At 40.6% G+C, this 27,512-nt stretch overlaps 3 protein-coding genes across 4 annotated transcripts in view; 1 reads left to right on the forward strand and 2 right to left on the reverse strand.

The window, feature by feature from the left end:
• Nucleotides 1-2,032: 2,032 nt before the first annotated feature.
• Nucleotides 2,033-8,180, reverse strand: aph1b (APH1B gamma secretase subunit). Its single transcript, XM_061056279.1, has 7 exons — nucleotides 7,874-8,180; nucleotides 6,456-6,626; nucleotides 6,237-6,310; nucleotides 5,391-5,513; nucleotides 5,082-5,209; nucleotides 3,512-4,350; nucleotides 2,033-3,374 (listed from the first exon to the last, which is right to left on the reverse strand). Exons 1-6 carry the CDS (start codon nucleotides 7,984-7,986, stop codon nucleotides 4,183-4,185), a joined length of 777 nt encoding a protein of 258 aa, XP_060912262.1. The 5' UTR covers nucleotides 7,987-8,180; the 3' UTR covers nucleotides 2,033-3,374; nucleotides 3,512-4,182.
• Nucleotides 8,181-10,217: 2,037 nt separating this feature from the next.
• LOC132988775 (troponin I, fast skeletal muscle-like) lies at nucleotides 10,218-14,815 on the reverse strand. Its single transcript, XM_061056388.1, has 6 exons — nucleotides 14,574-14,815; nucleotides 14,454-14,490; nucleotides 12,882-13,010; nucleotides 11,861-11,950; nucleotides 10,884-11,060; nucleotides 10,218-10,791 (listed from the first exon to the last, which is right to left on the reverse strand). The coding sequence occupies exons 1-6, from the start codon at nucleotides 14,579-14,581 to the stop codon at nucleotides 10,705-10,707; spliced, it is 528 nt and encodes a 175-aa protein (XP_060912371.1). The 5' UTR covers nucleotides 14,582-14,815; the 3' UTR covers nucleotides 10,218-10,704.
• Nucleotides 14,816-18,348: 3,533 nt separating this feature from the next.
• The window catches only part of LOC132990022 (Golgi apparatus protein 1-like), a 36,325-nt gene continuing 27,161 nt past the window's right edge, over nucleotides 18,349-27,512 (forward strand). For both annotated transcript variants that reach the window (XM_061058071.1, XM_061058155.1), the window contains exon 1: nucleotides 18,349-18,699. In XM_061058071.1, the coding sequence (XP_060914054.1) occupies nucleotides 18,367-18,699 (333 nt within the window). In that variant the 5' untranslated portion in view covers nucleotides 18,349-18,366. The remainder of the gene's footprint in view (nucleotides 18,700-27,512) is intronic.

Here is a 27,512-nt window from a genome sequence, read left to right on the forward strand (position 1 = left end):
AGGTGCTCTGCTGTGGATGTTATAATGACGACCTGACCTGCTGACAGTACAAAAACATCTAACATGTAATAAAAACATCTTCTGTTTGCAGATTAAGTTTGATTTGGTGAAATAAATTAAATTTAAATCAAAATGTATCGTAAACATAATTCACCCAGTGAGATCCATTGTGTCTGTCAGTTCGCTGTGAATTATATGAACCTTACAAACACTTATTGAAAGTTGTGTTTAAGGCATTTAAACCTGTCAGGTGAAACTGCAGGTTTTACATCGAACAAGATCCATGAGTACAACGCCCCCTAGTGGAACACAGGAAGTTTAGCAGCACAGCAGCATAGTGCAGGAGGCCTTTTATAAGTAGCCTAAATTTAACAAAATCTTACCATGTGATCACAACATAACATTTAGAAAATTAATGCAAACACAACCATTATTTTCTTGTTTATTGGTGCAATTTTCACCAAAGAAAAAAAGGATTAAAAGGAGAGAAAATGTTTTTTTAATGTTTATTTTGCAGACAAGACATGCAGGCTGAGAGTAATGATATTTCCAGAGTAATAGACAGTGTTTTTTTAATGGATCTTTTGCCTTTTTAATATCTCTAGAGCCCCATCTTACATGTTGTGCTTTAAATCAGCACTTGTATTTTTTTTTTACTATGAACGATGTTTCTTCTTTTTTAAGGTTTATTTCCTTTGAAATTATTCAAGAGAGCTTTTTCCATAATAGAGTGTTTCAAAGTGAAGCTCTTCTTTTGTCTTCCTTTGTGCTCGATGGCTCCTCGTCTGGTCGCTGCTGCAGACCGTGACGACCCGCTCTGAACCTGATCATAGGCGACAACCTCCGGATACCTGACAGGGAACCCAAACCTTCAATACTGCTGAGGTGACTCTGGTGTCACCAGCTGCACAGACTTGTATTAACATGTCAAAGTCTGGTTTTCTGCAGAGGAAACACTTCCTGAGTCCGTCCGTCTGTCTGTCTGCTGTCTTGGTATAAAAAAAGGCCTTTGACTGGCCGAGGCCCTCAGAGACCTTTGCGAGGCTTTGTGTCACCCACTCAGGAGGTTTCTGCTTTCATAAATGGAAACAGGAGCAGGAGAACGAGGGGAGGGCTGGAGGGAGAGAGAGAGGCTTTAAGAGGCAACATGAAAAAAGTGAAATATGGTTAATAAGGTTTAAACCACAGTCCTGCAGCTCCATCTGGTTACAGATTAGAAAACTGTTACTACCAGACTGATAGGAGAATTTGAAGTTTTGATACCATACTAGTAAAAATACAAATAAATCGATTCAAGTTTGGATACCATAGCAACAAAATAGAAGTCCAAGGCACCCAATAATGGGCAATATGTTGTTTTTATTGATTAAAAAAAAACTGCAAGCAACCTCCAGCACACTGTGATGTGTTTATTTAGTCTTGTACATATTAGTCTTTGCTTATTTATCTTTGTGTTTATTGTTGATATTTAATATTATACCTTTGTACAAAGAGAGCACAGTTTACCAAAGTCAAATTCCTTGTGTGTTTAAGCATACCTGGCCAATAAAGCTGATTCTAGACCGTTTTTGATACTATTGATCATTTAGATATCGTTTTAAAACGTGGTATCAAAGAGTATCAGTGTATTAAGTTTTTGACGACCGTACTTGGGTTAAAGCCTTTGCACCATCTCTCTTGTGCACTATTTTGAAACATGCCGACTGCTCGATAAAGTCCCAATGAATCAGCTCATGATCTGTGCATGTCTGTCTTTCTGTATGATGTTAGGGCTGGTATTGAAGAAGTTTGTTACTTCATCTCATGGGATGGCAAAAATGAAAGACTTGGGGGCAGATTCTGCAGGATGGTTTTTCTCTTTAAAGGCTAAATTTAGTGTTTTGTTAATTGTACTTTGTCTCCCTTTGTGTCTCTGTCTGTAACTCTGTGTTTTCTGCTGCCTGTCTTGCTCAGGTCTCCCTTGGACAATCAACTCTGTCTAGAGAAAAGTGCAGATAGAAAGTGAAGAAAGCAACATGCCGGACTCAAAAGATTTCATTTTAACATCTTTATCTACTTGCTAAAAACCCATCCTGGAAGATGGCGGAGCGTTAGCTTATTAGCTTAACAAACTGTACAGAAAAATAAACAGTGAAAAAAATCAGCTGCTAAATAAAACAATGTTTGTACCAGGTATTGGTCTTATCGTTTCCAGAAATGTCTCACAACACAACATAAAAAAGGCAGCAAAGAAATAAAACATTCAAAGATCACTGAATCAAAAACCTCCACATGTTCAAGGACTTTTTTTTTTAAGAATGATTAATTCATTCAATCCGAGTTGGTTCGAGTGCACGAAGTGAAAGATTAAATACTTTTAACTGTCTGCTAACCTGCTGCTTTTTTTTTTTTTTTACTTCAGGTACCTTCTGATCCAGACTTCAGTTTCATTGTCTTTGGTCATATGAGCAAATCTCTTCATTCAAATTTGGGCGACAACAATCTTTTAGGGACAATGTTTAACTACAGTGATCATTTGATTGGTCTATAAAATGGTCTATAAAATCGCTCAACGTCATCACCAACGCTGCCGAAGGATCTTTGTGGAAATGTGTCCGCTGCCGGTCTGCACGCAGCTGTTCCTCTCAGATCAAGAAGTTAAAGGACTTCATTGAGTGTTCTTACTTTCTGGTCTCTTTCTGTGCTCACACACCTGAAGACTCTTTACTGTTTGAGTGTCCTCCTTATTCTACTGTTAGTCGTTAAAAATGTCTATACATGTGAATAATGATCTTTCACAGAGTCCAAAATGACGTCCTCAAATAATCTGAGAAAAAGACTCTTCATTTTCTATCCTAAATGAAACAGAAAAGGCAGAAACAGCTAGTGTTGTAGTCAAAACAACACTAACTGAAACCAAGACAAAACCCGAGACCGGAGTGCTCCGAGACCGAGACAAGACCAAGACATTTAGTTATCAAGGCCGGGTCAAGACCAAGACAGGGCCAGACCGAGACAATACCATAAATATCACAGAAAAATCATCATCTTGTTTGCCTCCCTGTGTCACTCATCCAGCCCTTAAGAACCGGGGGATACAAATCTAATTATGAATGAATTAAAGTTAATTGTTCTTTTAGAAAGGGGGGATTTCTTTAGTATCAAAGTAATGACGTGGAAAAATAGCTGATCAGTGGCGGTCTTGATTTAAAATCTGGAATCAGCCCAGTCTGAGACCCGAGACCTTCAAAAAGTGACCACGAGACCAAGACTGATTTCGAGTACTAAACTGCTGACTTTCATGATTGAGAGACTCCTCAGAAGCTTAATCAGTCATCGAAATTAGAGAAAATAAAATTCCTCCTCCTTCAAATTAAATTGACTCATCACGTTTACTCACTATCATAAGAAAAAAAAGATGTTTCATAAGGACCTTTAGAGGACAAACTAAGAAGTATGAAATCTGTCTGATATCTGTGTTATCTTTAAGACATAATTCATGAGTCATTGGAACATCATTTGACAATTCTACAGAGAAAATAAAAATGTGAGCGTTGAATAAAACAAATAAACACCAGTCATGTTCTCCTCTGAGCTCCTGTCAATCAAAGGCAACGTTTTTTTCATGCAGACTAAAGACAAAGAGTCCACATCTGGAGAATGTCTGACACTTTGCACTAACCACATGAGGACATTAAAAAAATGCAGAAATATGTACACAAAGAGTTTTTGTTTATGAATTAAAATAAAATCCAACCTCTTACAAGATTTCACACAATCGACAAAGAAAAGCTGAAAACGTCAGAAGAATTATGTACAGGATGTGAACAGTGTCGCCAGCTTGATCATTTTTTTTGTAGGTTTTGTTCCTCTGTGGGTTCACCCGGAGCGTCAGGCAACAAAAAGGGGGCGCTGTCTGCCAGATAGATATAATTAAACTCAGCATTACAATCGGATCTTCTGAATTGGACATGAATCAAAACTATCTCCCACCTTTGTGCCTTTCTGTCATTACACTTCCACTGCTCTTTCATTTGGGGGTTTCATACTTATGATGACTTAAGTCTTAATAGATTAACAGAGGGTGAACACTCCCTTTTTGCTGTGATCAGTGTGTGTGTGTGTGTGTGTTTGTGTGTGTTTTAGTGTGTGAACTCAATGATCTTTGGATAAAGAGTCCTGCACACAGCCTGGCGTGCTGCGTTATCTGGGCCGGTGGTTGGCCAGCAGGAAGTCCTTGTCTTTGCAGGTGAGACAGAGTTTGAGGTTTCTGAGGGAACCACCCGCCGAGTAAAACGCCCAGATGCCCATGAGGAACAAGATGACGTAGGTGGGAACCAGACTGGTGACATACTGGGGGTTCTGGAAAGTCTGTGTGTCAAAGGAGAGTAACAGATATCAGCACAAAGGATGAACATTCAAAGAGTTTAAACCGATCTCAAAGTTTCAATAAAATTGTTTTATGTTTAATTTTTTGTCTTGCAGCACTCAAACATCTGTCAAATTAGATTTTGTTGAACAACATGGACCAATCAGAGACATATTGTCATTGCTTGTGAAAATAAATCTGTGTACAGTCAAGGTAGAAAAATGTCTAGTTTCATTCCAATAAATAAATAAATCCCCACAATGGCAGCCTAATCATTAGTCAGTGTTTTTTCAGGGCGCGGTCACACTGGCCATCCGTACCGTGCCGTACTCAAGCACTACTGGCCCCCCGCTGCGCCATTCCCACGCTGGCCGGCACGACCCATGGCCACACTGGCAACACATGCATGCTTTATGTTATTATGAAGCGTGCTCAGCTGACAAACAGGCAGACTCAAGAGAGAGAGAGAGAGAGAGAGGACCGATTTGCTTATAATGTTCATGTCCAGTGTGGCCGTGCCCTCAGTCTCTAAAATCCAAAATCGGTCTTCATGTGCTGCTGGCAGCTGCACATGTAAATAATCATCCACAAGTCCGACCCTGGCGTTCTGTTTTAAAGGAAATAATTAAAAGAAGGTAGCTGTATTCTAGCCGTTTAGCTAGTTTTTATTTGATGTGTTGCCATTTCTCTGTATTTAAAAAGGCTTAACAACAGTCTTCATCATCATACTCACCAGACAGGAAACGATGAGGTGGCTGATGACGACAGCGGCCACTGCCCACCAGCGCTGTTTCTCACAGGCGTCGAAGAAGACGACCCCCCAGAACATGTGGAGCAGGATGATGGCCAGGGTCATGAAGGCTGAAAAGGAGAAGGTAAATATTGTGGTTTTTATTATTAGGGGGAGTTAAAACGATCGAGACATGTTTGTTATATCTTTAACTCTGCGTCTAGAGAGGAAGAAGTGACATACATCCAAAAAGCAAAGGAAACATGGCAGCTAACAGCTGTTGAACTGATTTTTGTCAGTTTAAATTGGTACCTGAGGACAGGAAGTAGTGCTGTGAGTCTCCATGAATCCCGATCGTCCCCGGTCCCACAGAGTCAGCCAAGATGTTCACAACCGAGAACGCTCCACTCATAAAGCCGAAGCCGAGGCCGGACACTGAGACAGAACGACCACAGAGGAGGGGTTTTATTCAACAGCGACATCTTACACCAGAATATTGACTAGTACCACAGAGAAGCCGTTAAAAAATAATCTGATATATGGGTACTGAAGTTACATGACACTGAAAATATTTAGTTACAGAAGCTGTTGTTTCTACAAGAGTTTGTCCACCTCTAATGTCCGACAGACCCAAGCTTATAGGTTATGTAAGTTAATACAACAAATTATAACTGAAGAAGGTATTTTTAAACTGAGCCATGTCATTTTATCACATTTTTCAAAACAAGACATACTGAACCAAAAGAGTTTTTGATCTTACAACATGGAGTCTGAGAAGTCCATGACTTATTTGAACTCTTTTCATTTTTGTTCTTTAAGGTATTAAGAGTCCTTGGGTATTTTGATGCCTTGATGCTTCCTGGAGAATTTCCAAATGCTCCATTTCCCTCCAATCTGGAGTTATCAGATCAAAGCAACCAGCTGCTGCCTGTATTAGCTTTTAGCTTGAGAAAGAATTTAAGGTTCTCGCTATCATACATTTTATTTTGGATTGATTTGAACTGGATTCTTTATGACTGCTCTCACAAGCTGAGGAATTTAATTTAAGGAGAGAAACTGAGTGTCCTTGAAAATTTGAAATGGGCTGAATATAATTATTGTGTCTTTGAAATCTGTAAGCTGGTGTAATCGCTCAAGTAAAGTGCAGATAGAGGTTACCGTAGGCCAGCTGCCTTATGGAGATCGGCATTGTTTCCTCCTGACTGAGAGTGAGAAGACCTTCATTTGCTTTCCTGCAGCAAAAAAGAACATAAATACACAAACGTCAGATTTTGAGTCTTTGGCTTCACTGTTTCCTGAAACATCAAAACACAAACAGGAAATATGTTTGTGAGTTAGTAAAAGATGAAATGACTTCCCTCTGCTGGTGTGACTTACTTGAGTAGTTTGTAGTAACCGAAGCGGAAGGTTTCCTGCAGCAGGACGGACAGAACCACACCGAAGATAAGGAGACCTTTCTGCTGCGCCGCACTCTCCTTGTTACTGATCTGAACTGAGATGAACCACACGAGAGAGGAGAGCAGCAGAGACACCAGCCAGAAAAACGCCCTGTGAGGAGAAAAGGACAAAAACACAAAAGAGCTTTATAAGAAAAAAAAAAAGGATGTTAAAATACATAATTTTTTTTTTTTTTTAAGTGTTGTATGTCCACTTAGTTCTAAAGTATCTACATGGAGATTACTGATTCTGCTTCTTTTATATTGTGTTGCCAGTGTTTGGATCGGCCTATTAGTCTGTAATCTGTTCTGCACATGTTAAATTTACAAATTATCCCTGCACCCATGTTCACTTCATTTGTCTGTCTACTTGCCGTTATATTGTATAGTTTCTGCTTATAATATGTCTACACTCATAACTTATGTCAATACTGTCCATTTGCAATACTGCTTTTGCACATTTACATTCAATCTTCCATATTTAATCTTCCTATTTAAGACTAGTAATGCTTAGTTAAATCCTGGTTGTATATATTCACATTCTTAGTTTTGATATTTTTAGTGCTTATTTACTTTGTATTTAATATAATATTGTGCTTAGATTTGCTAACATTGTGTTTTTTACTCATATTGTGTGTTTGGATAACCTGCTGCTGTAACGCCACAATTTCCCAGTTTGGGATCAATAAAGTAATTATATTCTATTCTATTATATAGTGCGTGTGCCTGGCTGTGTGCTACGTTATATGCCTTAACCACCTCCAGAGATATTGGGGGTCACCAGTCTCTGGCACCCTTATTTTGGGGGCCACAAACTAAAAAAGTTTGGGAACCCCTGGTGTACAGGTTACTACTAAATACTCGGGATAATTATTTTTACAAGACAGATGCTTGAGAGAGGACTGAGTCCAACAAAAATTGCAAGTCGACTCCTGCACTCTGTCATATTGCACAAATACATTGGCAACATTTCAGGCATGAACGGGGCTGTACTGAAGCCATTTATGGTTATTAATAACATTTTTAATTATTATTATTACTAATAACATTATTAATTATTATTATTATTACTAAAAGTTTGGTGCCTAGGAGTTTTATTTTTGTCGCTAATGTGTCCAAACGTGTATCCATAAAGTTGTTTTTAACTAATATTGTACCTTAGTTTTAACTTCTTGTATCATAGCAACGCCTTTAGCTAAGGCAGGCTAACTCATTGAAGCGGTCGGTGAGCTAACAGGCTAGCACTAGTAAATACTGTGTTTTATCTAATAAACACGACACACGAGTAGATATCGCCCTGCTTTGAGAACAGACACGTTTATTATCACTCTGCTTTACTTAATATAAATGGACTCTTACCCTGCTATAAGGAAAATGACCCTCAGCGGCTCCCGGGCGATGGTAAACAGGAACAGAGCGATGGCCGGCCCGAACGCGATGAAGGTGCAGCCGAAAAACACCGCCGCCGTCATTTTGGCTCTTCGTGGAGAAGCTAGCGGCCAGCAGCGCGACCTAAAGCGCTTTGTCTTGTTCCGTAAGACTGATTTACCGACGTGTTTCTATTTCTTATTTCTTTTTTTTTTAACAAATCCCAGCCCTCTGTTGTCTCTGATGGGAGAGCTCCCTCTACTTCCTCCACTGTGTCACACGGTCTGCTCATGACGTCACATGCTCTCACGTGACCCAAGGGAAAAAAATCCCCCAAAAAACTTTATTGAAAACGGAAATAATAATTTTAAACATATTATAAACCCGTCTCTATTTCGATTTAATTAACATTTTCAAGAGTGCATGTTGGTGGTAATTTGCCTTTGTAATATATGCGAAATAAATACATAATAACTTTATTCTATCCTTTTTATATCAGTATTCATACAGTTCTGGTTACTTTATTCCTGTTGTTTCTTATCCATCTTTGCAATATGGTCACTTTATTTATCTCATTTTTACCTTTACAATTATATTGTATATATTAGTTCTGTTTTTCCATTATTCACCATGCACCTTATAACTTATCATTTAGTATTTGCCTACTTGCACATAGCTCTGTATATATATATTTATTTCTCGTTTACTGCACATAGTTCTGTTTACATCTGTTAGTCCGATCACTGTCCACTTATATCTACTCTTTTTATATTTTGTATTTTAAGTTAAGTTTAAGCTTTAAGTTCTATTTAAATTGACACTTTATATTTAGGTTAAAATGTTTCGTTTACTTGCACTGTTGTTAATTTACTGCTCTGTGTGCCTTTCAATTGCCCCCCAGGGACAAATACAGTTTTTTGAATTGAATTGAATTGATAAATAAATACACTAGTCAACAGATAGCCTAAATCTTTAAGGGGTATCAAAAGCTGTTGTTTTTTATGATGCAAAAAATACAGAAGCCCTAAGCAGACATACATCCATACAATTTATTTTGCTGCTTCCTCCTGAGATAACAAATAGTTTGGTTGTCAATTTATGTATTTTATTATCTTGGGACACAAATGTTGGTAATTCCAATTATTAAGATTTTCCCATGCTTATAAACCTCTTTACCTGAATTACCTGAATTGAAAAATTGAGTTAAATTCTGTTATCTCCAGAAAATGACTGACATTAGTTCCTGATCGGGGGCAAACAGAGTAAAATAAAAAATATTGGATTCATGTCCTCTTAGGGCTTCAATATCCGAGGGAATACAAGCATTTTCAATTTAAAAACTTCTCAGTTAGCTTTTTGAATTATCTTATGAAAGAAGATTTTGGCAAATTAAAATCCAGGCTTACTATGAACAAATCCTATTCAACCTGTCTTTTAGCAATCTTAAACTCTACAATGATTTATTGGAGGCTTGTAAATTCAAGTTAATCCATACATTGAAAACAAACTTTCCACACATCATCTGTAAAACACACTTCTGCTTCCCTGCATCTTAAACTGTTACTGTCTGCCTATGCATTTAGTATGACGAAAATGAAAATAGGCTGCTGGGCCCCAGTTAAGCCTCTCTTGTTTCTTCCTCTCTCTGAGTAATACATTTTTAAGATTTTGTAATTTTATTGAAATTATTTATGTCTTAATCTGGTTTTATTGCCTAGTACATTTACAAATTTGACGCTGTGTTTCTGTACAAAAACAATAAAAACAGAAGTAAAATGCAGAAGTATAAGGATATAAAACAGCAGTACAAAGTCCTAAAGTCATGTTGAATTCAGACAAGGACATCCTTTCTAAGATAAATATTGCATAATGCAAGACTCTTCTCCAGGCTTTTAATATTATGAGGCCCTGCTTGAGAGATGCTGATTCCCAAACACATTTGTTATTAAGTTATTCACAAAACCAGCTAACACATAAAAAGCCTGGACGCCCAGAGACCGACCAACAAAACAGTATTTGACAAGCATGAAAACATTACACCACAGCAGTGTGTCTGTCCTCAACTCTGGAAATAAAGAGTAAATCGACTATTGTTAGTTCTGCGTTTACCTCAGACATAAGAAACATACAGTATATCACTATAGCCTGCTGTTAATGTTAGCTCTAAGCAGAGGCGCTGCTTGTCATCAGGCAAGCCAGGCAAATGCATGGGGCCCCGACCAGTAGGGGGCCCCTGAGCGGTGACAAACTTAAACCAGTGGCTCAAAATGTACAAATTTTGCAAAGACCCATCTGACAGCACTCACTCTCGTTGCCCTGCTGAGCGTCACGTTCATTATTGCTGTGAAGAAAAAAGGTTGTCAGTGAACGTCACCAAAGAAAAATGAAGAGGAATTATCAGTCTATAGGAGAGAGAAATAAAAAGAGGAAAGAAGGGGAAGAGGAGTTAGAGTTGGCTAGTAGACATAAACGTGATGAACTCTGGTTGGAGGGCCCCCCAATTTATTTTTGCCTACGGCCCTAACAGACTCTAGAATCGCTAATTGGCTCTAATTACACTTATCATATATCCGTCTACTGTCTATTTAATTGGCTGTTTTACTTTCTTTATATTGCAATTTTTGTATTTATTCATTTTTGTTCCTGTGTTACTTGACGTTGACATGAACTTCAAGAGTAATCAATTTACAGCCATAAAACACACAGAAACACAACATGATTTCATCTTTTTATCATTTATACAAACTTCCAACAAAGTGGACTCACATCACACACAGAAACAAACGATGCTGATCAACAGCAGAGTCACACACAGATGTTTTTTAAGCGTCTGTCTCAAACATCTTCTTCCTGCCGTCCATCCCGGCTTTGTCTTCGATGGTCTTCCTCCAGTCGCCTGTTTTCAACTCCTGTCACAGAAACAAAATCAGGATAAAGCAATCACATCATTAATAAGGAACGCTTGTTTTGTATAAGTAGTCTCAAAACCTAAAGCACCCACCTCGTCTTTGACCTCCTTCTTGACCTGCTTCAGGTTGGCTCTCAGGTCCATGGACACTTTGTGTTTGGAGCCCAGCAGAGCAGCCAGCATGGCGTCGGCCGACATCTTCACCTTCTTCAAGGTCGGCTTCTTAAACTTCCCCTTCAGATCCTGAACCTTCAACTTCAGGTCGTCGATCTGGACGGGAAAAAAAAATACTTAGATCCATTCGACAGTTTATCTACAAACCTATTCTCTGCTTTAATGCTTTATGGCTTAAGATGTTTCCAAACATAGCAGCCGAAATGTTTGAACTGTGCTTCATTTCTGTGAAAAATGCACCATAAAGATGGACAGCTTTGCTCCACTCTGCTTTAAAACAGAGAAAGCTTCTGACTACCATTAAACAACACCTGGTTTTGTGTAGAAATAACATGCCACTGGTGTCATCCTTTTCTAGGAAACATATTGTTCCATAAACACTTCATCATCTTGTTATAACTCTAATGTGTGTTCCTAGTTCGTCTACAAACCCCTCAAAGATGAGAAAAGTCCATCCTCTCCATCTTTAGCCTGCTCCACTTTTCAGAAAATGTTTGCTCAAACAGGCCGTTTGGAGATTTTCCCTTCATGACATCACAAAGGGCAGTAGCCCCTCCCCCAGGTGGGTGACACTCCCACAGCTAGGTGTTTGTTCTGCCCTCTGAGTCTGCCTTCTCACCGTAAACAATAGGACATGGAGCGAGAAAGCCTGAGACACCCAAGCCCTTCCAGAGAGGGGGCGTGGTCAGACACAGCTCATTTACATATTTAAAGGTACAGACACAGAAACAGCCTGTTCTGAGCAGGGCTGAAGTAGAGGGGTTTATAGACATGATCAAATACAGGATCAGAGTGGATTTAGAACAAGAAACTTCACACACATGTTTTGGGGAGCTCTGAGACTTATTTAAAACTGGTTCAAGAGGAGGAGAATATGTGACCTTTAAAACACACACCTCTTTGTTGGACTTTGTCACTTTTAACTCCATGTCGTATCGCTCCTCATCCGCCAGATCGAGCTGCTTGTGAATTTTCCTGCACAGCTCCTGAAGTTTTGATCGATAGGAAAAGAGAGAGTTGAAGATTGAGGATTCATAACACTGGTACAAACTGTAACAATAATAAGAAGATCTGAACTCTCAACATTTTCATATCACAAAGGTAATATAATCTGTCGTACATCCTGCTCTCTGACAAGTTATCTTGTGCTTAAATAATGCCTGAAAATCACAGTATTCTCACAAAGGACTCAGGTGATCTGTAAATATAAAGAGTTTTAAATTTAAGATGTATTAATTGACTATTTTCTGTAATTATAGTTGGCCACATGGGGGCGCTGTTAACACTGACATTTTATCACATAAAAAAGCTAAAATAATCTCTAAATATCGGCTCTGATTTTGTCTCCACCAACATCAGACAATATTCTCTGCTTTGTTTAGCAACTGGTCGCTAATTCACGCATGAGAAAGAAATACATAAAAACTTGAGTATAAAAAATATTGCCAAATGGGATTCAAAAAAGGAATTCATGACAGTAAATCAAAGTATAATCGATTAACAACAAATTCTGAGATAAATAGTCAAAGATATGAAATAGGCACGATGTGCTGTCTTTTGATCTCATAATCATGTCTTTTTATTTTTATATGTCATTAGTTGTATAATTTACATTTCTTTATTTTAGACTCCATCTCGTAGCATCAGGACACATTATACGTTTGACGTTTAACTCTCGATCTTGAGATTTAAGAGTCATACATTTGACTTTTTCTCTCACTATTTGGGCTCTTGTACCTCATAGTAATGGCTTTTGATCTTATAACTAGGACTATATCAAATAATTTTTTCTTTTATCTTCAAATTGTGATATATAATCTAATAGTCAATGTTGTGATTTTGACTTTATGCCTGATAATAATGGCACACTTGCTCTTATAAGCTCTCATGAAACCCACCCGGGTGTTTGAGGTTTACCTGCATCTCCTGCATGCAGCCTGGGATGGAGAGAACAGGGCAGGTCTCCTGCATGAAATTCATCTTCTCCTTCTCTGCCTCTCGTGCCTCCTTCTCCAGCATCGACTGCCCGATCAGCAGCAGCAAGCTCTGAGAAGAAGAGGGGGGGTGGGGGGGGGGGGGGGGGTGGGGGGTGAGAGGGATGCACCATTTTCTGATTGATGAACTGAAACTAGTCGAATTTCAATTATTTTTTTGTTTTTTTAGAAATGATGTATTTTAAAAGCTCTGCTAAGTTTGTTTGTTTTGTGCATTGATTTTAATAATTTTTCTGCATTTTTCTGGCAGGAAAACATGCAGATATGGATCTTTATGAATCTCAAGAAAGCATCAAATACATTATATTTAACTGAATTTAAAAGACTTCAGAAACTCTGACATTTCTCTTGTATATAATGGGTGACTAACATTTATCTATTAATACTAAAATCATAGAGTACAAAGGTGCTCATGACATGTCACAGTAGTCTGTCTTGCCACAAGTAAGTCTGAAATAAGCTGCATACTGCTGCAAATGTGCAAATACGATTGTGATTAAGGGAATATTGAAACCTGCCCAGGCTGATATCTCCAAATGTCCAGACTAGATATAAAAAAAAATCAGTTTTATATGAAATAGAGAAGTGCTGAAAACCTCAGGAGGAGAGAGGAGGAGGATGACTCAGTTCTGATACTGTAATATTTGCAGTGTTGACATTTTAACCTGAAGGTGAAAGTAGAGGGAAACTCATGGAGTCATCTCTGTGGAGGAGCAGTCGATTTCTCATATTTATGGAGGAAAGGTCGGGACATTTCAATAAAACAAAACACAGAGATCGATTTTTACATAACTGAGAGTATTGGTCACAAGGATATCTTTAGGAAAAATCACCTGTAAACTTAAGACCAACTTTATAGATAAACAAGGTTTAAGGTTTGGACACCAGATCACCCAGACCACCAATCTGGAGATAAGGGGCAAAGATTTGTAAAGAAAGTCAAAAGGGTCTTATCCATATAGACTGCATATACAACATGGATGAAGTGTCTGTTTTGAAAAAAAAAGTGAAGCCAATGTGAAATGCTTTAAACCCGCATTCTTTAAAATGACCAGCAGGGGGCGACTCCACCAGATGCAAAATGAAGCACAAGACAGTCTGGCAGCAGACCTCCACTGTCAGCCCCTTACTAAGACTGCTGTTTCAAGGTGCGACATTTACGTACCTGTGAAGCTTTGCCTTCAATATGAATGTTGTGGAGGCAGATCGGGGGGACAAAGAGACCCCCCTCTTTGCTGGCCCCCCCTCAGGTACTAACAGAGGTGCTGATGATAGGCATGGGGCCCGCAACGTCCCATGTGATGTTAAATTTCATCAAATGTGATTTGAAGCAGCTTCTGTTGTGAGAACTTAATCTTCATTAGGCTATCATATTTCTGTCCAACACACAGTTCTTAGCTATTTGGATGAGTGTAAACAAGCTTCAATTAAGGCTTAAAATAATTAGAATTAAACGTAAAACATTTTGGGCCTCATCAGCAGCATCTTACTCTACCTTGAGCTGGTTCCTCCTGCCCGACGACATCTTTTTCCTTCAGAGAAAGAGAAAATGGAAAGTTATTCATGCGTCTTAAAGTTTGTAGATTCAGATCTTTCAGTTGAGGTGAGGACTCACTCTGCCATTCTGACCAGTAGCTGAGTCCTGCCTGCAGAACAGAGATGAGTGGAAACACCACAGTGTAGGGGTCCCTTTATAGGTGTTGGTTCAGTGTCTGTGTGTGTGTGTGTGTGTGTGTGTGTGTGTGTGTGTGTGTGTCTTCTTTGCTCCCACAGTGTGTGAGCAGCTGATGGCAACCAGTAGGAGCCATAAATTCTCCCAGTTTAGAGCTGACAGCTGCTGGGAGTTTTTTTCTGGTTCACTGCTGAGGTAGATGATTGTGACTCAGCCACACAGTCACACATGTTGTTCCAGCGAGGGAGCCTGTCTCCTTTTCCACACACAATCAACAGCATGGGAGAAAAGAAAAAGATGATACAGAGACAGCAGTGCTCAGTACTAAAATGGGTAACCATGGGTAACAAAACAAGATAAAAATAACCCATTAGTGAGAACAAGACAGATAAAAACAAGATAAAAATAACTCATTAGTGAGAACAAGAAATAAAAAAATAAATAGAAAAAATAAAAATAGGAATACCATCAATCCTTACAAACATGGTAAACCAGATAGAAATGTGCCATCAGTAAAAACCAGATAAAGGGAAACAAGATACAATGTGCAAAGATCAATAAATTCATATAGAATATCGCTACCGCAACATCCTGCCACCCTAAATATTTCCAAAAGCATCAAATGTGTATCAATCTGTCACTGAAAATAGTCCCCAACAAATGCTTTACTTCCTTCTGTTGGACTCACATTTGGTACAAAGCTAAGATGGAGAATCAAAGACTTGTTTTCATGCATGAAAAACGATACATATTTAGATTTGACAGTATTTCAGTTGGAGGCTTGATGCTGAATACAAACTGGGACTCGGACTAAAAGTATGAAAGTCAAAATCGTCATACAGTATCATACTGTGGTGGAATTTCTGTAGTTATTTAGATTATAATGTACAGATGTCATTAGGCTTATTCACTGTTTTCTAATGTCAGTCAGACCTGACAGAGTGACACCAAGTACAGCGTAGAGAGTGTCAACTGTTCTTCCTCATATCTGCAAGGATGTTTGGTAGACTTGTTATCTGCTCCAGTGTTATTGACGTCACAGATTAGTCTAGGTGGGTCAATGTGACCCTGATAATGGTAATGTCTTTTTGGATATATGCGATGCCTTTCGAGAAGTTCGGCAGATGTGATTGAGCAATACACGACTACAGAAGTGTGATGTTGAATCATGTCTCCTCGACGAGTATTCATCTGATGCATAAACTTTCATCAACGTAAGCCATCTGAGTCAAGTCTTAGTAATTTCTTCAACACATACAGTGTGCTGAGATTTCTGCAAGTGAAAGATGTAAGTGGCTTAAGGAACGCTGCAGAATAATTGTTGAACTCGAGTCAAGAGAGATCAAGACTGAGGCCGTTGGATAGCCTAGTGGTCATGGCGCACAACCCATGTACAGAGGCTACAGTCCTCATCACAGCAGCCGAGGGTTCGAATCCCACCCGCCCTTTGCTGCATGTCATCCCCTCCCAACAATCCCTGCCTCTCTTTAGCTGTCCTATCTAAGAAAGGCAAAAAAAAAGTTTGAAAAAACGAGAGACCAAAACTGACATTTACAAAGATCCATCTGAAGATAAAACCAGGCGACACCAGATCTTTTATATGAAGTCAATGAATGCTTAGTTAACGCTCAGTCAGAGGGATAATGATCTGCTGTCCTTGGTCTCCTCTTATCTGTGTGGATGCTTCATTACTTCTGTTTCACAGACTGTAATGACAACTTAACAGAGATCCAATCACAGCGAGGTTCAAATTAACATGCTTTAAAAAGCTGGAAAAAACAACAAGAGTATCAACAATTATCTCTGAGATAAAGATGTTATATGAAGTATATAAAGGGGGGGAATATATTAAGAGGTGACCATCAGATACAATGAGCAGATGGATTTCAAAGTGAAAGTCTTCTTTCACTTTCTTGGTTATTTTTCACACCATGGTGCAACTTTCTCTACACACAGCAAGAAAATTAGGTGAATTAAATGATATTTATGGTGCTGAAAACATCAGAACATCAACAACACGGATGATGGATGATTTTTAAATTTACTCATGAAAAGTTTCCAAAACAAACTTTTTTTCTCTGAAGCTTAAACTCAAGAAACCAGATTGTGTTCAAAGAAGTGTTCCCGTTTCAATCTCAAAAGATCTATTAATTATCTTTCAGATCTAATAAAACACAAATGTAGATTATTGGGAGGGCTGGTGAATCAAAGATAAAAAACAACAACAACAGATGTGTTAGCGGTGAACCAGAAAAAACCTCCCAGCAGGTGTCAGCTCTAAACTGGGAGAATTTATGGCTCCTACTGGTTGCCATCAGCTGCTCACACACTGTGGGAGGAAAGAAGACACACACACACACACACACACACACACACACACACACACACACATCAACATGGATATTCTAGCAGCAGATTCATCTAAAAGCAAAAAAAAATTGATAATACTGATAAACAACAAAATTTCAATGTTAGAAAAAGGAAATAAATAACTTCCTATTTGTGTTGATCTCTGGCTACACACTTGAGTTTTTCAGTCATTGTCAGTGAACCTCTACCCCTCCAAACATGCTCCCCCGACAGGACAGGAAAGGAACACCAGCTGCGGTTGAGCAGTGGAGGTGGATGTGGCCCCCTAAAGAACGTTAAAGATGCTTGTTAAACCATTGTGTCGTCAGTCCAAAAATATCCCAGTTTATTCATTTAAAAGTCTCTACATTACAAAGAATGTTTGAGCCAGATTAAAATTACAGAAGAGATTAAATTACATCCCAGATTGAGTTTTTAAAAGTCAAACTCTAAATCATTAGCACTCAAACGCTGAAATCTGGAAGTCGTACATAAATCTAGTGGACGCATTTGTTTATGAAAACAAGCAGCAACCTCTGATGTTGAAAATTATTTGGATGTTCATTAAACTGCAGTTCCTTGAGTCGCCACTTGAGGCTGGCTCCAAAAGCCAAGGCAGTCCCATTAGATGTTGTGTTAATATGCCAGTTTTTAACGCAGAAATAAATGTTTACAGTCTGGTTCAAAAAATGATTTCGGCCTCTCTTGAAAACGTCTGCATGTGTGTTTTTTTTTACAACATCTGTTTTGTTTCACAGAGAGCTTAGGGCTGCTCAAAAATGAACAAAGGGGCGTTGTTGAGTACACAGGTGGGCATGTTGTAGCCAAGTGGCAACCAATGTGGGAGTTTAAAAACCTGCAGTTTCTCAGGGTCCACTTGAGGCTGCCTCCAAAGGACCTGTGAGTCCCATCCGCCTCTTTGTCCGTTTCTATGGGCCTATTGGTTCGAGGTTAAAGGCCTAAGTGGTGATAGCATTTCCAAAATGGCAACCGACATCATTGGGATTCAAAATGCTTCCTCAGTAGCGTATTGGCTTACATCACTGACCAAAACATTGATAGGCCTAATCCACAAAAAAATAACCAGACTATTTCCAGCAAAAATCACTACATTTTACAACATTTCCTAATATCTAGCCTATTTAATTAATTTTATTTTTATTTATTTATTTGTTTTTTATTATTTATTTTACACACAATACCTTTGGTGCTGTAACATTTATAACAACTCAGTAAGTAGTTCTGATTCGTTCATAAAACATTAGGGGCCATTCCTGCCAAAATTACCGGAAGTTGTGTGTTTATTCTCGTCCAGAAGGCTTTTATTATGTACCAGTTGACCGGAAGTGATGTGGTGTCATTACACTGACTTGACAGTAGTGTGAAGATGGCGGCGTACAGTCGCTCTCAGCTGCTGTTGCTGCTGTTGTCGTCCGTGTGTCTCTGCAGCTTCAGCTCCGTCTTCGGCTTGAAAGCAGCCAGCGGCCCGGCCGAGCCGCCCAACCCGCCCGTCCTCAGAGCCGTCGATCCCCCGCTGAAGGATGCACCTGCCGCCGCCGCTGCCGCCGCTGCTGCCGCTGGGGCCTCTCAGCCTCGAAGGGCGACCGGTTGGAAGCTGTCGGAGGAGGAGGCCTGCCGGGAGGACCTGACCCGCCTCTGCCCCAAACACACCTGGACCAACAACCTGGCCGTGCTGGAGTGCCTGCAGGACCGCAGAGAGGTAAGCGACAACCGTGCCGGGATGAGGGTTCACAGCGGTCCCTGGAGGTGATGGGAGTCTGCTGGGTGTGTCGTCCCGGTGAGGTTAGGTCCTCCCCGGCTGACAGTGAGAGTCTGATGCAAGGGTGAACAGCTGATGGAGGGCTGCAGCTCCATCAGTTCGGGCTACGGAAATCCACATTTGCTTCCTCATTTAATTCAGAAACGCACTACAAGTGTCTGATCACACCAAAAAGAGGGATTTGTGCAGGAGTTGATTTAAGAGCAAACGTCACACTTTCACATCTTCTGTTTTATAGCCTTGTTATTTTATTGTATGATGGTCACAGCTTATTATAAAACTCACACTAAACATCTGGTATGCTTACAGAGGTCAGGGATGTGAAGACAAAGAATGTAAACTGTGAAAGAAGACTTTAAATCGCTCTTTTAGATCTTTAATTGAGATGTTGTCAGGTGGTAGTCGTGGCATTAAAAGACCAAGACAACTATTTCTTTACATGTGAAAATTAAAAATTGCACATGAGGGTGACGATGCCGTCCTCACAGAACACCTCAGTGAAAGGTTTGATGTTGTCTGAGGTTTTCCACCTCTGCACACAGCAGCTGCTCAATGCAAACTCAGTGAAGTAATTATCAGCCAGAGTGAGGTGTGAAGTCAGTGTGTGTGTGTGTGTGTGTGTGTGTGTGTGTGTGTGTGTGTGTGTGTGTGTGTGTGTGTGTGTGTGTGTGTGTGTGTGTGACATGACTCATGACTGGTGAAACAAAAAACTAACTCGTCCTGCTTTTGTGTCTTTGAGTTGAAAAACACAAAACATTTGCTCTCTCAACATTTCCAGATTTCCCGCCTCCATGCACAGATTTATTTCTGACTTTTATTTTGAAAGAGAGATTGTGAAGAGGGTTTTTTTTTTGTTTGTTTGTTGTTGAATCCGACTTCTCATTAATCACACCGAGTTAATCAGCGTATCGATCGATGAGCAGAAAACAAATCTGCTGCTATAACTGAGTTGTGTGGTTTTGGAGACGAGCCAGAGAACTCCTCGCAGAGCAGACTGACCTGGTTCGGCTCTTCACTCTGAGCCTTGTGATTTAAAAAAAAAAAAAATGTTTTTACATGTTGTTAATCTCAAACTTCTGTTAACTGCACATAAAAATCATATTTTATAGTACTATAAGAACAGGGATCCAAAGTGTTTCACAATATTGCAGACGAAATAAACACATAAAAACGACTCAAAGGGCACTCGGAGATCTCCTCTACGTCTGATAGTCTTCAAGGAAGTGCAAATCATCAAGAACATCTTTGAAATGCAGATTTATCCAATTTATTTCAGCTGGGTTTTTTTTTTAAATGTAATGTTTTGCTTTTATGCCTTTTATTTTATAGGACGGGGGTAAGGAAATCAGAGAGAGAGAGAGAGTGGGGAAAGGCATGCAGGAAAGGAAAGAAGCAGCATGTTGGATTTGAAGCTGCGCTGTCCGCTTGGAGGACTGTAGCCTCCGTACATGGGGATGAGACCTATAACCGCTTGACCATCGGTGACCCATTTTTAGGATGGGTTTTTCCAACTTCATGTCTGACACCATAAAGTCCCTCTTGTTGCGAAAAACCTTGTTATTGCTTTGTTTGAAGACGTACTTTGTGACCTCTTAAAGTTGCTGTAATATTTCAAGGAAGAATGTGCGTTCCAGTTGGATAACTCCTTTGTGTACGCTCGAGTGAAGAGGGGTTGGAGGTGTGTCGCTGGAGGACAGCGGAGGATTCAGGATGTAGGAGTCAAGTTTGTTTTGGTTTCACGCCGGTCGGTGCTCAGGGGCTACTGGATCAAAAAGTCGCACATTCTTCCTTCAAGTCATCACAAGCGCTGACACAATATTCAGTCCCTCCAGGATGTTCAAATTTTCCATTTCAGCAAATTCACACAAATTAAACCGATCTCCGTACATTTTTTCTTGACACTTGACACAATTTTGGCCAATCACTGCAACTTTTCAGAAAATTTGACTTAACAGCTTGTTTCTTGTGCTCCCGTTGTCATGTGTCATGTCAGAGTTGGTAACTGGGGAGAGAGAGAGAGAGAGAGAGAGAGAGTGGGGAATGACATGCGGGAAAGCTACAGGTCGGACTTGAACCAGGGGTGACCGCTTTGAGGACAACATCGTCTGTACATGGGGTGCACAAACTAAACGGCACCCTAGTTTTATTCAACTTTAACACATTTTAAGAACATGTTTTTCTTGTGCATTATTTTACACACTTTATTAAGCATCTTAATACGGGACGGCAGAAGACAAACAGCTCACTAAAATAAAAAATAAAATAATAAAGCCAATAAAAGGCTTTATAGTGTCTCACTCACTCACTCACTCACTCACTCACTCACTCACTCACAAGGGATGTGTAAAATGTTGCACATTAGAAAAAGCCTTTAAACATCCAAACTTGCATTGCAGCTAACTTTATAAAAGCTGCTGAAAAATCATTTATTTTGGGCAGCATCAAAGACTGAAATCGCCTGCTGAATCCTGGAGGGACGTACTGTTATGCCGTCTCTTAGTGTTATGGTACACTGAAGTCTTTCAAATTAGACGGTATATCTAAAAAAAAATCAGGCCTGCGCAGTGGTCAGCGCTGCTGCCTCACAGCGAGGAGGTTCCTGGTTTGAATCCCCGTGGGACAGGAGCCTGTCTGTGTGGAGTTTGCATGTTCTCCCCGTGCGTGAGTGGGTTCTCTCGGGGGTTCTCCGGCTTCCTCCCGCGGTCCAGAGACACGCTCGTTAGGTTAACCGGTGACTCTGAATGGTGTCAAAGAGTGTGGCTGGTTGTCTGTCTCTATATGTCAGCCCTGTGACTGACTGACGAACAGTCCAGGGTGTGCACCGCCTCTCGACCAATGACAGCTAGGATCAGCTCCACCCCCCCCCCCCCCCCCCCCCCCCCCCCTCGACACCACACGGGAAAAGCAGGAGGCAAGATAATGGATGGATGGATCTAAGAAATTACACATCTTTCTCGGAGTAACATGTTTTATGGGGCTTGACAATTTTCAGAAAGGTTTGCAGACCGATGCAGAGCTGGCTAAACACTGAAGCTTCAGAGTCAGTGACATGGCAACCTGCGTGAGGAGCATCGAGTCTAGGGAGGAGGGGGGTGGGGAGACAGCTCTCTACAATGTCTTTAATTTGGACTGCAGTACCCGTTTTAAATGCGACATATTGCTCATTTAATGGTCAGAAGCGTGCATCATGTTAGAATCATCTTTTGGTCGGTCACATCCTGCATTTGATTGTATTGCTTTTAAACATATCTATAAATTATGTGAAGATGTTGTGACATCATTTAAAATGTGCATTAATAATGTTCTTCTAAGTGGAAATACTTGGGGTTAAGACATCGGACATGTAGCTGCAGGAGCTGGGGATCGAACCCCAAACCTTCCAGCTCAGAGACGTACCACTCTACCCACTGAACCACAGCCGCCCCTATGATGTAAAGAGATCTTTCTTGGCCCACATAAACCCCCCTTACACCGAAATCACAAGTAATGGACTTCATGCTGTTTTTTTTTTTAGCTGTAAGGTTACAAACTCCAAAATATTTCTCCAACTAGACTTTGGATATCTGCCGTTGATATCCAGCCGAAGATTTAAGATGTTGTTACCGTGCAGGGCTCTAAATGTGATCGAACAATGTAGAGCTCTGTTTAATTGCAAAAGAAATGAAAAGTGGTTGTCATGAGAGAGTCAGGCGTGTTTTTTCATCACATGTGAATAAAAGGAAAGAAAAAGATGAATAATCATCATCTCGATCTCAGCTGGGGACACAATGAGCCGCACTTTAAAAGCTCTCCTCAGCTGGTAGAAACAAGAACAAGCAAACAAATTACACGCCTGTCATGACTCATCTATTGTGCGTCTGCTCGTATGGAAGAGAAAAAAACCTCCTCTGGAGCTCCTCCGAGGCTCGCTCCTCCATTTTCTCTCCCTCTTTAACGGTTTTGTTTTTGGGTTCTGATCTGGACGGCGGGCCTGAGGATAAACCCCGTCGTTAGCTTACAAGATGGTGAAGCCCCTCTGGTTAAATCTCTGTTTGTGAATGTGATGTCGGCCTGACTATTGAGATACATGTTTAATTGTGTTAGTCATTTTGTAGCTAAAGTGCCAACTTGTTTAATGATTCAGTATCTCCAATGTGAGAACGAGCGGCTCCTCTTTGTCTTACACAGTCTCAAGTAGACTGCAATTCACAATAACGATAACATGGTTGTGTGAGAACGACAGGAAGTGCCATGAATAAATAAATACAAACCTGAACTCACTGAACTGAACTATTAAGTTTTAATAAGTAGCTCCTGATTTTTATGTTTTCACCAAACCTTTTGGCAACATGTTTCTCCTGAAACCAAAACAGAAAGCTGTTTATTTTTTCACCTTCAAATTGACTCCAATGAATCTGAGGGCAGCAGGTAGCTAGTCTTAGCTTCATCTGATGCGCTTGAACACTATGTCCAGGTTTCCTTCCTATAGCTATCAGGTATGTGCAATGTGTTGATTGTGTTTATTGTGTTGTAACACGATAAAGTTGAAATTGTGATTAATTGTGCGGCCCGAACCTTTAGCTGTCTAGTGGCTCAGAAAGGAGCGTGCAGACTTGTGAGCTTAATGGGGGCGGTACCAGTGGTCTAGTGGTTATTTTGTGCTCCTCATGTACAGAGGCTGTCGTCGTCACATTTGTCGTCATCCCCAAAATGTGATATCTCTGCTTATAACCATCACTTGAATCCATCTTTGTCTCCAGGAAAGGGAAACAGAAACATCCCTGTGGAAGCAGTAATGATGAGCTTATCGTGTGGTACACATGTTGAATCTTTATTTTCAGATTCAAGGTGAAAATACAAAATATTTAAATATACTTCGAGTTCATGTGTGTGTCAACAAACAAACAATAATATATATATTTGAAAATTGCCCGGTAGACGAATCATCCTGAAAACTAAACACATTTTAAATGTGGTTTTCAAATTGAAAACTATGATGTGAATCTCTAACAGATAAATAATGACAAAATAGTAATAAACCCTTCTTATAATATAAAATAGATTCGTAAACTCTCTGATGTTTGACTGTTTCCTCTGAATAAATTCATTGCAGATTGTTCTAAACTAATCAAAACATCCTGAGATATAATGCTTTAAAGCCTTTGTGTGGGATTGTATTCTTACCAACTAATTGACGTCACCCCCCCAGGCATACGCACCCCACCCCTCTGGCACACTGATGTCAAACACACACACACACACACACACACACACACACACACACACACACACACACACACACACACACACACACACACACACACACACACACACACACACACACACACACACACACACTCCTCCCCGCGGCTCTGAACGATGTCCTCTTCACTGGGATAATTACATTGTTTTTACTCCAGAACAGCTGTGGCCTCCTGAAGACGTAAATGACTCTTATAAATCTGCTTCATCTCTGGAGAAAGACACACCCCTGACACACACACACACACACACACACACACACACACACACACACGCACACACACACATACAGCGTGTGGTAACAATGCAGCGTCTCAGTATTTATTTGTGTCGGTCTGAGCTCTGATATCCGACACTTGATCGATGTCTGTCAAACAGCGGCGCAGAGACAAACTCACTGCTGCACTTGAAGTCACTTTGAGACAACAGGCCCGAGGATGTTTCCAGATGAGGTCGTTGAGTCACTCCGTCATCTTCAGCCTGTGGAACGACGGTGTGTGAAAACGCAGCGTGGACCGCAGAGCAGCCTCAGAGCCGCTGAGTGTCTGCAGCGCTGTCCTTTTGATTGACTGGGTTCATTTCGCTCCACGTTGATGCAGGCTGCTGTCACTTTGTTCAACTTCAAATCACAACACAAAGACTCTTTTTAAAGCTGACAGAGCTACTGTGATGCCACTCTGCTGTGCGTAAGCGTCTTCAGCAGCAGAATATGAACGATGACGTGGAGCTGGAGAGCAGCGAGGGGTTGGCCAAAGCCTTATCAGTACTTCTGGGTCAAACCATGCCGTAGCATCTGTGGTGGAATTTCTGTAGTTATTTAGATTATAATGTTCAGATGTCATTAGGTTTATTCACTGTTCTCTAATGTCAGTCAGACAAACCGTATGGGTTTGTGTAGCTCAGTATCTCCCCTGACGTCTACGTACAGTGCACCTCCTCAAAGACGTAACTGCACATTAGAAGTAAGCAGATCGTAATCCCTGTGATTGACAACAATGCAGCAGCCAGTATGTCCTCCTTCTAACTTTAGATTCTGGTCCTGAATGCTCTGGATTTGTTTGGACCAGAGAAGGTAGGCGGTTTTAAGGCGACCCCCACACGGCCGTTTTGGACGCCCCTCGGTTTGCCAGATATGAGAGCAGTTATCAGGTCAACAGGTGTTGCAGCGATGGAAGCGAGTAAGAGAAGTGGTTCAGATAGAAGTGATTGTACCCGACCTAAAAAGCCTCTGCATGTTTCTAATAAGCTCCACGAGCAGAAACGTGCTCAAACTAGGATCAATATTGGAGATGCTTTTTGAAAAATGGAGAGAGGTTAGAACACAGAAAGGTTTACAGACCGATGCAGAGCTGGATAAACACTGAAGCTTCAGTGTCCACCACATGGAAACCTGTGTGAACATCGACTCTAGAGAGGAGGGGGCATCGTAATCTATTACCTGGAAGACAGTAGTTAGGGGGGAGAGGACAATCAAACTAACTCCAAAACACACCAGAAGCAAGAAATGGTGGACGGTTGGGCTTTGGGCTAAAAACCCTAACCTGTGAAAAGAACCTTCATACTACACAAAAAATGAACAACAGAAAAACAGACAGGAAATACAGTCTCGTGCCACACGATGCCAGACAGGTTTTGGGTTGTGTACAAGCTGTCTCGGCACATCAAGCCCAACCAACGCCTGCTGCTGTGAAGTGAAAGCTGCAACCAAAGCGAGCATTTCCTACCAGCAGCGCGAGACAGATCTCATACCCTGCATTCACAGTATCGCTGCCATTTTCCAAAATTCTGCAGAACCCGTTCTTTTCTTCTCTGCAATAATTTCAGTATGATTCATTTCTGCTCAATATTCAGCTCCAACTCCGACATAATACGCTCGGTTACAGTCGCCATGGTTTCCTGTTAACAAACAAGGAGAGACTTTGGCAGAACAGGAAACTGGAGAACTAGCATAGAAGGATTATTGAAGAGCTACACAGATCCAACAACACACAACTCACGATGGTGTAGGCCACTACGGCATAACGACAGCATAGATTCAATGCAGGAGAATAAACCAGACTGTAGTTCAAAAAACAGTCTTGGCTAAATACTAATTCATTATCTGGTTAAAGTAGGCTTGAGTCTGTTGTATGCAGATGATGGCAGTAAAGTGTACGCAAACAGCCGCTGATTCCCAGACATGCTGATTACCTCCTGAAGTCATGTTTGCTTCCACCTGATAAATGTTGAGTTCACATTCATTCTCTTCAACATCTTTCTCTTTTAGAGCGGCAACATTTTCACCAGCTTGTTTCAAACTTTGTCTTTTGAGCTGCTGGATTTCTAGTCCTCCGTTGGAGGTTTGTGAAGATCGCTGAGATTGAACCCGAAGCTGAACCGAACCTTTGAGCTAAAATGGGCCTGTGTCATGCTGCAGATTTATCCCTTCACATCACGCACAGTCATGTGACGGTCTTTTCTTCACGGATTAAAGGGAAGTGGGTACAGTCTGGTGCTGCAGACCGCCAAGAACTTCTGTACAAGGAACAACTCTGCGGCAGTAAATCCACAGTGAAGCTTTTGTGAGCTTAAGTGTACAGAGGCAGACGTTCGGTCTCGTGTGTATCACATTAGCCCGGAGGATTTTTTTTGTCACATTACTCCTCCCCTCATGCAGAAACAGTACGATTCTGTTATCACTTCAGTTTGATCAGACTGCTTTCAAAGTACAACATCTCCTCAGTAATTAATCACTCCAGTATCACTAATTGGTAGGTTTTTTTCTACTGACGAGGCTGCTGAGACTTTGTTTCCTCATTACACTTGTTCGTCTGTCTCTGAAACATTAAGTGGAATTGATGGTTTAAAAGTCAGGAGGAGGCTTTTTTTTTCTGTCTTTGTTCCCGTGGGCTGAGCAGAGTTAACACCAAGCGCTTTCATGTCTTTTTTTTTTTTTACTGGGGAGTGATGTGAAGGAGGACGGAAAAGCTTCTCCCGCTGCGATTGTCGAGGATGTTGTTGTGGGAGAGTCAGTGAAGAGCTTCTGATGCTTTGTTCTTTCTGAACCGCTCCCTGTTTGGAGGAAAAACCCCACTGGAGTGTGGTTTAGGTACTATTCTCCCCTCTGCACTTTTGAATCAGAGTCGGTTTAATGTCTTTATGCAAACTTAAAGGGACAAATGAGAGCTTCATTACTTAGCTACACAACATCCATTTAATCTCCTTATAAAGGTTTACAGGTTTTAATGAATATGCATTTTTTTGTAGGAGGATCAATAAGCCTGTTTCCCTGAAATGCACACACACACACACACACACACACACACACACACACACAGAGCTTAAAGGGATAGTTTGGTGTTTTTGAAATGAGGTTGATTGAGGTTATAGTAAGTATATTAAGCGCAGGAGATGTCGGTCAGCTCGGCCCCTCTCTTGAGAAAATGGCAGGTGTGCAGGTGAAGAAGCTCAAGGCTATAAATGTAGAAGAACGGTACGTTTGCTCCAGTTAATTTTGATAATTAAAAAAATAA

The sequence above is a fragment of the Labrus mixtus genome, chromosome 1 (assembly GCF_963584025.1).
Source record: "Labrus mixtus chromosome 1, fLabMix1.1, whole genome shotgun sequence".
NCBI lineage: Eukaryota > Metazoa > Chordata > Actinopteri > Labriformes > Labridae > Labrus > Labrus mixtus.